This window comes from Aythya ferina, assembly GCF_964211825.1.
Source record: "Aythya ferina genome assembly, chromosome: 3".
NCBI classification, from domain to species: Eukaryota; Metazoa; Chordata; class Aves; order Anseriformes; family Anatidae; genus Aythya; species Aythya ferina.
The window spans coordinates 45,755,944-45,769,509 of record NC_140298.1 but is presented as its reverse complement, the minus strand read 5'-3'; the positions used below and the strand labels follow the sequence as shown (position 1 = coordinate 45,769,509).

Here is a 13,566-nt window from a genome sequence, read left to right as displayed (position 1 = left end):
AAAAAAAGCTCTATAGGTAACAGTGTGTTTCCATTAAAAACAAACAAACAAACAAACAAACCAAACAAACAAAAAAAAAACAGCCCAAATGCTCTCTTGCTGGACAGCAGAAAACATTTTAAACATCCAGAGTTAATTTTCTGAACATCTAAATGGTGGTAATTTTTGCCTGATAACAGGATCTGCATCATGCACTTAGCACTGTGAAGAGGCTATAATTTAATCAGGACTTTATACAATGAGAAATCCCACATGGCTTGTATAGAAACAGACAATAAAATCTTTAAGTGATGCATGCTCGGTTTATTTTTATAGGAGAAAAGTATTCCTTTCTCATCAAAACACTGTACAGAATCACAAGAGAATATTGAGTATTTAATGGAGAAGCTACTAATTCAAATAATGCATATCATTGCTTTTTAGCAAACCCAAGGAAAATAAACTTCCAGCAATGTCTGATATATTCAGACCGGGATGCTCTATAATAGATGCTGACACAGTAAGCCAGGTTCCTAGCCACAGTTCTTTTTCCTTATAATGTATGAACACAGCCTATATAAGTGTGCTCTCTCAAACGTACTGTATCCTTCCCTCCTCATGAATGCAAGACCTAGATAAGGTGAATCCTTAGAGGAAGAAGAAATTAGATGCAAAAAGACTTGAAAACGCACAGTAAAATCAAAACCTGACTGTGACCTCTCATCACTGAAGGTTGAAGACCCTTCAGGTTTCGTTTTCAAAATTCCCATGGAAGGAAGGAAAGCTCAGCTTCCCTGGATGACAGTTAATAACTCCAGCTTGCTCCTAAATTGTGGGGGGCACAAACTTGGAGATCTCATTGACTCTTGGCCCACAGTGCTTGCATGCAAATAGGTGAGGTCTAGATGGTGGCCCAAGAGTGTTGCTGTGTGGCTGAGCACGTCAGCTAGACTGATCCTTACATTTTAGAGCCACTTGTGAAATATACAGAAAGACCAACTCTTACTGTGTTTGTGCACAGACAAGCTGTTATTTCCTTCCCCAGTTTTCCCCTCCCAACTAGAAAATTTACTGTATTCCTAAACTTCATCCTTATACAGAAGCCAGAATGCTTCCTAATTATCCACACAGGCTTGTGTATTCCTTGTCACTGCTCAAGTTCAATGATAGCCAAGGCAGTTCTGTTCTGGAAGTGGGGTGCTCAAGGACTTTCTTCACTAACTCAGCACAGCACCCCCAGGTGAGAGATTGAATTGACTGAAGTAGGCTTGGGGTGCAGTGGGCTGCAAGCCCAGGTCTGTGCAGGAAACCATGCAAATAGGCATTAGACTGCAAATAGATTAATTTTAAAAAGCAGAAAATCCAGATCTGAAGGCCCCAAATCAGAAAATGTTTTGTTGTTTCCTAATTGGTAATTGGTGACAGTGTAGTGACAAGGACAATTAAGGCAGAAGCTTCCTTGTGGGGAAACATTCAAAATGCAGAATATTTTGACAAGTCTCAGCTGGATCTTTAAGTGCACTTCCAGGCCCAGAAATGTTTTTTTTTGTTGTTGTTGTTTTGTTTTGAGCGTGGAGTCCTGACATTTGACAAGTTACACTTTTCAGAGTAAAGAAGCAGCACACTGTGGTGGTTTCTGAGGGTACCAAGCACTTAACCTTACCTCAGATGGCAGGGCAAGGGGACTTTGCTGTGGGATCTGGATTTGAAGGAAATTGGATATGTGGTCAGAACTTCCCCAGTGAAATATTTAGAAAAGTCTAATAAGAGGTCAAGGAAGATATTAAAAAGATTGAAGAGCACTTTAGAATAATAAACCAAAATTTAAAAGTTGGAACAGGGCAAATAACAGGGCCTCTCACCAAACACAGGGGACAAATAGAATAGGATGACACCTTGAGAGCCTGAGCACTGTAGATCTATGCCTATCTGAGATGAAGGCTCTTTGTAAGTCCTGCCTCATGAAGTTAACTTGTCCTTAGATTTTTATTCTGTTGCATTTTTGTTCCTTTCAAACCAGAGGGAAACCACTAGTGTTCAATGGCTTAGATCTAAACACAACAAGCAGTAGCATGAAGGGGAAAAGTGAAGAAGCCTCTTCAGCTGATGCCCAAGCAGGAAAACCACTATTACAGTTTTATCAATGGTTTGGATGGAAATCACAGTCCAGCTGGTGACATCTCAGTTAGTTGTTAAATTTAGTATATAATTATTATCAATGACCTAATGTCCCCTGAAAACACAGGGAAAGCTCTCTGTGAGTCAGCAGAACTGCTCGCAGAGCTTACTGCATCTATAAACATCATACACAGTCAGCACAACTATAAACCCATAAGCCTATTGGTTTAGTCTGAGGGGGATCATAAACTGCAAAGCACTCCAGAGCTTTTGACAAAACAGATTATCATTTCTAAACCCCATAAGCGGAAACAGGTAGAATCTCTCAGTTCTCATTGTCAAACAGTTCTGAGATTTACATAGCTCATTACTAACAAGATGGGCAGATGCAGACTACTTCCTTGTGACCCACCACGTAACTTCTGCTAGATCGTACCTCCTCACTGTAATATTTACAAAGTTCAGAAGCATTATATCAGTGAATTATGGTTTCATGCCACTTTCTGTAAGATTACATATCTCCTGGAGGGATAGGTCTTAAATTTTCAAGCTCCAGAGGTAACACTTCTATTGCAGCCCAGCATCTGTGGGGGATTTACGAACATTTCTCGTGTGCTTAATGAGGCTTACATTGTAAGCAATGTAAACAGCTCTTGTTTATGGAATCCTGAAGCACTTCCAGTAAAGTTGATGGAGCCTGAGACACCTTGAGAGAAATACTGAGTTAATCAAAATAATAAGCCTGCCCTTTCCCTCTGTCTCAGTTTTGCTGGAGAATACAAGGCACATATATATGGACAGTCCCTGTTTTCTTCCCATTTCCTCAATTTCCCAGTACATTCAGGGCAGGCAGTCAACACTCACTTGACTCAAGTTCCATTTAATTAACTTTCTTTTTTTAATCTAAAAACTCATTTTCAAGAAAAAAAAAAAAAAAAAAAAAAAAAAGAGTGCAATGAAGACATGAAAACAACATTTTAAGATAACATTTAACAGTATAATCTGATGATGTTCTACCAGACAACAGTCTCACCTTGAAAGGTATCTAAGTGCTTAAATATTTTTCAGCATCTGGACTCCCCAGTAAAGGTTTATATTTGCAAATGATGGTATTAGGATATTGCATTTTAATGAAAACCATTTCAAACTGAGAAACGTTAGACTTAAACACATACATTCAGCATTTTAATACAAGGTATTCCCCATCTGCTACCTAACAGACATAATATTCTGAAAATTTTTTGACAAGGTTTTCCTAAAATCAATATTTAGAAAGAAACTCTTATCTAGTTTCTCCAGGGAGTTCTCTTCAAAAACAAACAAACAAACAAAAAAAACCCAACCTCTTGCAAAAGGAAATGAAGTGTGAAGGAGAGAAACTTGTGTTGGTGTTTTCATTTATAACCAACAGGAGCAATGGCTTTCTCATTTTCAAGTACCCAATGCTCCTATCGGTGTTTATTCAAATATAGTTTACATTTAATATAAACTTTCATAAGGTAAAGATTAATTTTATTTTCACAAATGTTTATGACTACAGCATGTGCCTCAGCAAACTTAAACTGGAATACTTTGGATTTTAATTCTGCTTTCACAGCTGGAGTTGCTCTGCTGTTTGGCAGATCTTCTTCAAGCTTGAATCTACAAATGCCTTTTTTGTATCAAACGGCTTATTTGGGCTGCAAATGTTTGGAGAATGCTACTACAGATTGCTGTAACCTTTTTAAACTAGCCTTTTCTGTTGGTGAATTTTCATTGGTCATACTAATTCGAAAAGGACAAGTACTTTGGGGAGAGGCAGGAGGCAGCAGACCCACTGGAGGAAGCACTATTTTGTACTTCTTACACATTCTCAGCTGGTCAATGCCAGTCAGGCTACTGGGCTGGGAGACACTTTTACAAGACCCATCATGGTTGTTCTTCAGAGCAAGTACGAAGCTAATTTTAACCCTTCATTCCTGAGGGCATTTAACTTCTTCAGATTCATATTTATCTGTATTTTGGTTCTTCAGACTACTCCAGAAAAGAAAAAGCAGTTTTGTTCCCTCATCTTTTTTTCCCCCTTCCTTTCTTCTCATTTCTCCATTTTATGTTTCACAGATTTGCTTTGCTAAAGAAAAGAACAGAAATATTTGAGGCTGTTTCAGTGGCACTGGCTCCCGGAGCTTTGGCTTTCTTGCTCCATACTGTACTGTGCAGTACAGATTAGGAAGTAAAATTATTCAGAAATTTGTCTTGTAGCATGTCTTTTGTCAGTAAATAGTGAACACAACGCTAACAAGTACTTGTGGCTTTGCTCCCATTACTTGACATGGTAATAAACAGTTCACATTGGAGTGACTTCCAGACTTTTTGAGTGTAGGTAGGCAGCAACGATTCAGCACTCTCATTTAAAAGATGAAATTAAGCTGTCAGAAATATTATCTCTGTGCCAGAAGTTACAAGGAAGTTCACTGACAGCAGTTCTCATTTTTGCTCTTCTCACTTGCCCTATGCCAATGGGATTTTGCATTCATTTTTCTAGTTCAAGTTAAATAGCTGTTAAATTTAACTTATCTGTGGAAACTAGTGCAGACAAACTAGTTCCTACCAACGTGTTAGTTATTGTCAGTTTATTGAGAAACTCTCAGTTATTAGTCAGAGGGGTAAGGAGTTTGAATGGGAGAGAAATGCAATCCAGAAAAGATCACAAAGCAGCCTCAGTTTTTTTGATCTTGTCACTCATGTTTGAGGAAATAATTTATATATATATTTATATATATATTTTTATATATATATATATATATATATACACATTATGCTGTAAAAGGCCAAAGGAGGAAAGAGGCACCAGCTCCATGCTATAATGAACTAAGGAACTGTAAACACAGAAGGCGTCTGGAGGTATTTATTATTCTTGATGTAACAGAGCTGAAACCACTTTGAGTGGTTTAAGATCACCATTTAAGTTTTGAAATTTCCTAAAAAACTTCCATAATACAGGCTATTTTTTCCAGTGGAATCTAACATTACAGATATAGCTATTATACATTAAGATACAAAAAAGTGTTTGACAATCTATAAGAAATCCTCTCCATATCCAAAACTGGTTTTGCTCAACACACCTCAGTTATAGAAAATAAAAAAATAAAAAAATAAAATAAAAAAAAAAAAACTAAAAGAGAGAGACACTACCCAATTTTCACCTTAGATGAAAAGTTGTGGGTTCTCAAGAGAAATAGAAACAAGTCTCTGATATGAGTTCACATCAGAGGGGTCACACAGTCCTTCTTCCTCAGATGCTGTGCTCTGCAGGAGACAGCTTTCGCTGGTGGGGAAAGCTCTGAGAGTTAAGTTCCGTGCAGTTAAAGCACTTTGTGCTTCTGCTATTGGGTGAGACATCAGAGGTTCACTCTATTACACATACTGTGTACACAATCTTAACCTTTTACTTTCTACATATTAAGTCCAGAACTATTTAAGTGGCTATTTACACTCCTCTCTTCTGCCAGAGCAAACTTTCCCATCTACTTTCTAAACAAAAAGATCAGCACAACAGCATCACCTCAAGTTACTATTTCTTTGAAAAACCTTTGCTAGTGTAAATGACCTTGTAAATTCCTGGTTTGCCACTTCCCTATCTTAACTAGTGCTCAGAAGAGGTGCTGTATCTGCCTGTCACCACCTTCTGAAACTCTACCTTGCAATTATTGGTAACTTCACTGTTTTACTTCCTCAAACTGAGGCATGCTAAAGTAAGTTGGATTTATAAGTCATCAGAACTATCTCAAAATTCACTCTCTTCACATTAGAATAGACACTTAGGCACGATTCTGCATTGTGCAAACCCTCATGGTCTCAGAGTAAGTGGAAAAGTTGCTTTGGGCAAAATGAACCCTGTCATCTTCATCTGTAAAACATGTCAGACATTTGAGGGTTAAAAACAGTACAGCGCTAGGTCAGGAAAACAGGAAGAAGAGTGGATCTTATTAACTCTCTGGAGGAACAAACAACAGGGACTTCAGCTGAGATCAAATTTTCCATGTTTGCTATTCAGTCCTCTCCCTTTACTAGACACTTCCTTTTGGTCTGAGTGAGGTGGTAGCAGCCAATGATCCCAGAAGAAGATGATCAGATTAAACTGTCAGTCATTAGGCCTCAGCCTACTGGAGGCCATACACTCTTGAGTTAGGAAAACAAGATGTCAAAACAGAATCAGAACAGCTCATCACACTTGAAAATATGTTCCCATGAATTTTCAAGCATGTAGAGAAACACCAGCAGGAGGGCCTTCCTGCCCAATAGGAGTCACGTTTTACTTCAGCAACACCCTTATTTGAAAAAAATAAAATAAAATATATATATATATATAAAATTGTTTCAGTTTACTTCAGAAACAGAGAGATACTGCCATTCTAACACAACTTAATATATGCCCCATAGACGTCCTATAAGTAATGCTAAGAAAGTAAAGAATGCAAGCAGCTAGAAAACACCAAAGCTCTGTTTTCATGCTCTCAAACTGTATAGGTAATGTTTTCTGTGTACCTTTCTCTAGAATATTCACTACAGTGAGGCAGAATTTTCAAGGATGACAGAAACATATTTTTGCACTGATATATACCATACAACAACAGCAATGTTAAAAAAAAAAAAAAAAAAAAAAAGACGAGAAAAGAAAAGCAGATGATAAATTATCACAGAAATGTGTACTGCAGCTACTGTCCCAATCCTTACCTTTCAGAGTTGCTTTCTTAAGTACCTTCATGGCATAAAGCTGACCTGCATCAGATCCTTTAATCTTCCTCACTAGAAATACCTGTAAAAAAAAACCAGACATCTTGTGTAAAAGGGGAACAAGCTTTTAGTTACAAGGCTTGCTGTATTTGATGGAGGAACAAATACTAAGATTCAGGAACTCCAATGAAAATTCTTAGCTAAAAGTACCTCATATTTCACTTGCAATTTGCAGAGCTAGCTCTAGAAAGCTTCAGTTTTAAGCCTTTACTCCCTCACAAAGAAAATATGTTTGACGTTATTAATAGCCCTTTCACATTCAGTTCAAGATGAGTGAATAGTTGTAAACAATGTGTGCACACTTCTTCATATTCTGAACAGCTTTACATGAAAAAAAAGCAATGGATCATTGTGCTTAGGAATGTGTAGTTAAAATTATTTTTATCAATTAAATTAAGAAGAAAAAACAAATTGGTATAATTTATGTCATAAGTCAGGAGTGATGACTAACCAAGGATGTCACTGAAGCAAAAACTTGATACAGCTGGAAGTCTGTTCAAGCATACTTAACAAAACGTAGAACCATTTTCATTGACAAACAAACTATTATAATAAAGGCAGCTTTCCTTGCTAGAGTCTCCCATGTTACATCTTTTGGTGTAAAATTTTTTAATTGGAATAAAATATTGTTGTAGCTAAAATTCTGATTTATTGCTGTTGTTGTTCTTGTTTTACTCCATACATCTACTACTTCTTGTCTGACTGGAGCATATTTTTGTTCTTGTTTTTTATTACTATGTATTTTAAAGGGTGTTCCAGTATTAATATTTGAAAATAAAAGAAAGAAATAATTTAGTTGATTCCTAGGGCTCACTCTGCTAAAATCAGAACCACCAAATGACAGTGGCTCAGTTGTTATTTCAGCACCTTTGCTACTGGACAGAAGCCATAAGTAAAGCCAAACGCCAAAGAACTACAAGTCTACGTACATAGCACATACTTATAAATACATGAATCAACAAAGGCTAGCTGAAATAATTTTACTGAAGAATGTCTACTTAGATTACAAAAATCTGTGGAAATTGTTTTAATTCATCACTTGTTCAGGAGTTATGCAGCATTGTCACCACCTAAAACATAAAAGGCCCCTCCCCCTCCCCCCCCCCCCAGAAAAAATAAGAAAGGAGGAAATCTGTTCTTGGCACATTATTTGCAAGTTGAAAGACACTTCCTCCTGAAAAAAAAAAAAAAAATAAGTAAATCTGTAAACAGATTACAATTTTCTCAAACACCCTTTGAGAAAAGGGTCATGGGGAGAGATAATGACTTTTAACAGCCATCTAGAGCAACTGGGGAAAAAAAAAAAAAAAAAGTAAATTCTTTCCAAACACCTTGAGCAGGGTTCTTACATCTGTACAGCACCACAGCTACAACACCTCTATGATACGATCTGATACATTTTTGGTGAGTCTTTTATTCTCAAGATATTTCCTGTGCATGTGAGATATGCACAGTTCTTCAGTTGAGCTGCCCTGACTGGCTGAGATCAGGCACATGTTGCTTTTTCCCATCTCCTTTTTCCTAGTCTGATGAACATACAAGAACCTCCGGTACTCAAAACTGCAGAAACAAATTATGAAATCTGTATGCAACAGGAACACATAAGACTTTCTGAAGTGTTTTTCATTAACATTCATGATAAATTAAGCTCAGCTGCTCCAGTATTAACAGGAAGTCAACTAATTTAGAAGTTCAGCTACAGCTAGAGAGAGAAATGTTGGGACAGTCATAAAGCAAGTTTGCCCAAACACCAGATTTTAATCTTTAATAATATTGTGTAAAAATTATAATGGAACCCAACCTTCCCCCTCACCCCCAAGCAAATATTAAACTAAAACAAATCCCAAAACCTTAAGATAATGATTTTTAAATGTACAGCACATACAACAGCACAGCATGCTGCATCTGCAGAAACATTAGGCTGCAGTTCAAGAAATACATTACCTGCCATGTAAAGCTAGTTATACCCCTATTGCTGCAAAAAGCAAAATTATCAATTTATGTTACTAGTCACTAGTCAGTTGTTCTCTGCTGCATGGGATAGGGCACTTGGTCTGCATTCCCTCCGAAACAGATGAGTCAAAAACAGTGCGTGCTGTTTCAGAGAACATTAAAATAATTATCAAACCAAAAAGGGAGCAGAACAAATTAAAATGCATTGTATTGCAAAATGAAGTTTGCCTCCCAATTATTCTTAAAGGTATAGTCTTGATAGTAATTGAAACTATTGAGTGGTCCTAGAGTACTTACCAGGCTGTTTATGTAAGCTTTGTAATACTGGTTTGCCAGAATAGCACAGGTATGTGTCTGAAAATGACTTTCAATTGTCTAGTTTTATATGCATGTAAACACCTCTGGTTATGCAGAACTGAATGGACTGATAGAACTGCTAAAAGTTCCTTAGCTGGAGTAATAGGTATATCACCAAATCCCAACCCAGAAACCTAAGCAAGTGCTGTGACTTTCAACAGAGTTGGGCATACTCCCTCTGAAACCAAAGGCATGTTCTTTAATCCTGCAGGAAATGATTTAGGTGATTTTTGCTCCCTAGGTAAACAACTTGAAAAACAGCAGATCTGCATCCCCAAATAACTACAGATTTGATCAGCTGAAATACTGAAGTGATGAAAATTTAGGTGACTAAATTAGAATAAGCATAAGAAATACCATAAGAAGCACTGACCAGACTTCCTTCCTCCATGTCTTTGCTGCTCTGGTGAGTTTACTGACCTGTTTCACGTAAGATACTAAAAGTGACTTGTAATCACACACAACTTCAGACAGGTATGATGTCCACACACCCACACTCTGATTCTGCAGTGATTTCAGTGGAGTATGCCCCAGAAATCAGATCTCCTTTTGGGAAGCGGTGGCAGAGAATAAATATTTTGCTGATACAACGCCTAAAACTAGAATGCCAACTTGAACAGATAATAACAAAAACACATCAACACAATCTGAGATAGCCAGTGAACCATTTCTAAAATATTTACTGCTCAGGTATGAAAACTGGCTGTACTGCTTCTTTTACTTTTGAAGAAGAGATTCTCTTGTACTTCTCCTCCTTGTATTAAATCAGAAGAAATCTAATTCTGAGTTGTTTTATTTCTCATATTTCTTTAACATTCAAAACTCAAATATAATTATAGTGCTTTCAAACAATTCTTTAGAGTAAAACTTTGTAGTTAATGCTAACTCTCCTGATTTCTCTCATCTCAGGGATCTCCTAACAGCCTTACTTATCAATACAGTTCTGGAATACTTGGAAAGCTGCTAAGTACTCCTCAAATATCTTTATTCATCAGTAAAATGAAGACCCTGATTCATTGTCATGGTGCTCAGCCTTGTGCTGGATGCCTCAGCAGATTTTAGGTAGGAGCCAGTTCTTCAAGTTGGCTGGAATGATCCACCTCTGAAGGCTGAGAAGTGTTAATTGTATACATATATATAAAATAGCTAAAATGGTAAGTGCTTCCATTTCTAGTGTAAATTAGGCTCACCATTCTGCAAGTTCCAAAGTCTTATTTAGTTAATCCATAGAAAGAGTTTAACATTAAATTGAGTCCTCCCTCTTTCTCTGTCTTTCCTTCCTATTCTTAATTGCAAAGGACATATCATGTTGAAGAAGACCTTTGGGATTAAGCAAAGCCTTGGACTTAAGACAAAAAACATTGTTTCTTGATGGCTTAGCTTGTTGTCATATAAGTAGGCATTTTTACTTATTTATTTTTTCAACAAATGGTTTATATATATAGTATACATACATATACACTTACATAAACACTCAACAATTAATTACATTAGGAAACAGATATTCGTTGTGGGCAACAAAATCAAACCAAAAATGAAAACATTGTTTGCTGGTTAACAAATGAAAGCTTGCAACTATGAACTGCTTTATATCTCATAGTTAGAAAGGAATATTTCTCACAAAATCACTATGAGGTAACCAGCAGGGTAAGTGATGGGAACTTCAAAATATGCCTGGGATCCCATCTGCCCTTAGCAGAAATTGGGAAGCAGACATTTTAAGCCTTTGAATGTTCTTACCACTAAGCAGCAGTAGTATGCTCACCTCCCTAGTGGATAGGTCAGAAAGAAGGAGTCTCACTTCATAAACAGTGTTGCTCATTAATGCTCACTTGTGCTCATTAGTTTGGGTCCAAAGCTATAAACTTCTTATATATAGGAATCCAGCAAAAGACAAAAGTGCTATTAAAATGACAGAAGAGATTTGGTTTTGCTTATCTGCTTTTACAACACAATTTATATACAAACAGTGGTACCAGTGTAAATGAACTCAGAGAAAGGACATGACATTTTTTATTATTGCTCTAGGTGATTAGATGGCATTAAAAATTACCTTTCCATATGAACCTTGTCCTAATACTTTCAGTAGCTCAAACTGAGAAGGATCTGCTTTTTCAAAGCCTTCCTTCACATGATGACTGATGTCTATTTCCTTCACTATACCTTCCTCCTGCAAAAGAAAGAAAGAAACAAACAATGATAAAAAGTAAAATAAAAATCCCCAAATCAGAACTTTTATCCTAAGGAAACATTTTGTTTATTAAAATCACATCTTCTCTGACGCTACAATCATATATGAAATCTTGAAAAATGGAACCAAATACTTGTCCAAACATTCCATGTGCCTGTAAGGAGCAGAAGAGGGTCACGGGTCAGATATCAGGACATCTAGGCCTGTTCCTTCTGTTTATTAAACCTTAAAATTATATCTAAATAAAGATATAGCAAATTGAAACAGAAACACACTGTAGAGATTTATGCTCATCACAGACCTTGCTAACAGTGCCATGTACCCCCATCAATACTGCATAGACTCCAGCACACTACTCTCCACATAATTCCTAACTCTTGCTCATAACATCATTTAAACCCACCTTAAAAAGTGAAGCTCATTTGAGTCTCAAGCAGCAATTCTTCTTATGAGTAGGCAATAAAGGAAAGGCATTGTTAAAAGTGGCTCTTCCTATTTAACTAGGAGAATGGAAAGTTACTACCAGTAACCTTCTAAATAAACAACAAAGATCTAGATGTGAAATTGAGGTGGTGGGAAGAAGAACATAAGAAATCAGCAGAACTAGGACTTTCATTTTTGTATATATAACACAACATATCCTTTTGAATTGTTTGCTTTATGTTATTATGGCATGTTCCTCTAAAAAGAGAATGACTGGGTCATGTGAGACCCAGAGGGACTATGCAGAGTTTGCAGCAACCCAGAAAGTCATTGAGCTGAAAAGAAACCTGCAAAAAAATAACTTATCTTCAAGGATAAAGTAATGAGGGAAGATGCTACTTACATACTTTCTTAAGTGTACTGTACACCTGTTTTTTGTTTTGTCTTGTTTCCTGTTCAAACTACTTTTCTAACTTCTGAACAAATGCAACATGGGTTTTGAGTACAATTATTTGGTTTGTTTCATTTCCCAGATCTAAGTGAATTGCTCTCTTAGGAATAGGCTTGAATATTTCTGCACCTACCAGAAATTATTGAAATCTCATACATGTTACTTTTAGATGGATTTTTTTTCCTCAAGAAAATATCTTGATAAAAGCTATAAATGTATTTGTAAAGTTTTTTTTCCCCTTCTTAAACTAAATGTGGAAAAAATAGAAATAGCATCCTAAAATGAAAATGCATTCCCAAATAATTTGGCCATTGGGCTTTGAAACATATTCACAAAACACATCATTTGGCCATGAAACACATTTATTTACTAAACAAAAATAAACGTGATTTACCTCTCCCCCAAGAAAATTGTTATCACTTTCTACCAGCTGTAATAACACTTCCAATGCATGGCTATTATTACTCTAACTGCTCTGCTTACTACAGCTTCATCCTTTCTCTTCCCTTCTCTGCCTCCTTACACTCATGTGCTTTGGAACAGAGACTATATCCTCTTCTTGGTTTGGAAAACTTCCTGTACTTTGTGCATGCTCCCAGAATCATGGAAAATAATAATCATCCAACAGCAATTATTTTTTTTCTGATCCTAATTTCTCTAGTTCAAGTGATTTGCATGAAAGGAAATGCTTGAAACCAACAACCAATTTTCATAGAGAGATTTAAAGGTTTTCTAAGTATATAGTTGCCAGGATGCTCTTGTTTTTCTGGTTTTAATTACCATGGGAGACAGAGTATTTTTCTGATTTAAAAAAAAAAAAAATGATTGTTTCATTATTTTTTTTTTCCTGTACAAGAGAAACAATAGTGAACTAAAACAGATTCGATAACACTGTATTAGGTCTGTTTCTTAAGGAAACCAGGTATTAGAAACATGGTGTAATCAAAGCCTCTATCAAGTTCTGAAGTGAGGAGCTTTCATACTGAGGGATGTGCATTTTACATAAACTGCCTGCACTCTGTTAAGAACATTATTTTGAGCTAAGCCTGCCCTGCCACACTACAGTTTTGGTAAAATATCTGGACTGCCCGGATCACTAGCCATTGTACTCATAAAGGCTAAAAATGACTCCCTGTATAGTCAGGCTTCTGCCCGGATTCATCACTTTTTACTCTGTATGCTTGGGAGTTTACTCTCCATTGACCAAAAACAGAATCTGGGAGGGTTGGCTTTCACAGGCCAACCTCTGCATGTGTACAACCCCCTGAAAATGATCATATTATGAAAAAAATTAAAGATTTTTTTCCCGAGTTAGTGT

At 36.6% G+C, this 13,566-nt stretch overlaps 1 protein-coding gene across 13 annotated transcripts in view; it reads right to left on the bottom strand.

The window, feature by feature from the left end:
• The window catches only part of RPS6KA2 (ribosomal protein S6 kinase A2), a 303,450-nt gene that overhangs the window by 93,667 nt on the left and 196,217 nt on the right, over window positions 1-13,566 (bottom strand). For 12 of the 13 annotated variants that reach the window (XM_084513721.1, XM_084513720.1, XM_084513724.1 and 9 more), the window contains 2 exons: window positions 11,237-11,353; window positions 6,814-6,895 (listed from right to left, as the gene is read on the bottom strand). In XM_084513721.1, the coding sequence (XP_084369847.1) occupies window positions 6,814-6,895; window positions 11,237-11,353 (199 nt within the window). Of the gene's footprint in view, window positions 1-6,813; window positions 6,896-11,236; window positions 11,354-11,777; window positions 11,850-13,566 lie in introns of those variants that run through there. The other variant, XM_084513715.1, reaches the window with a different exon arrangement.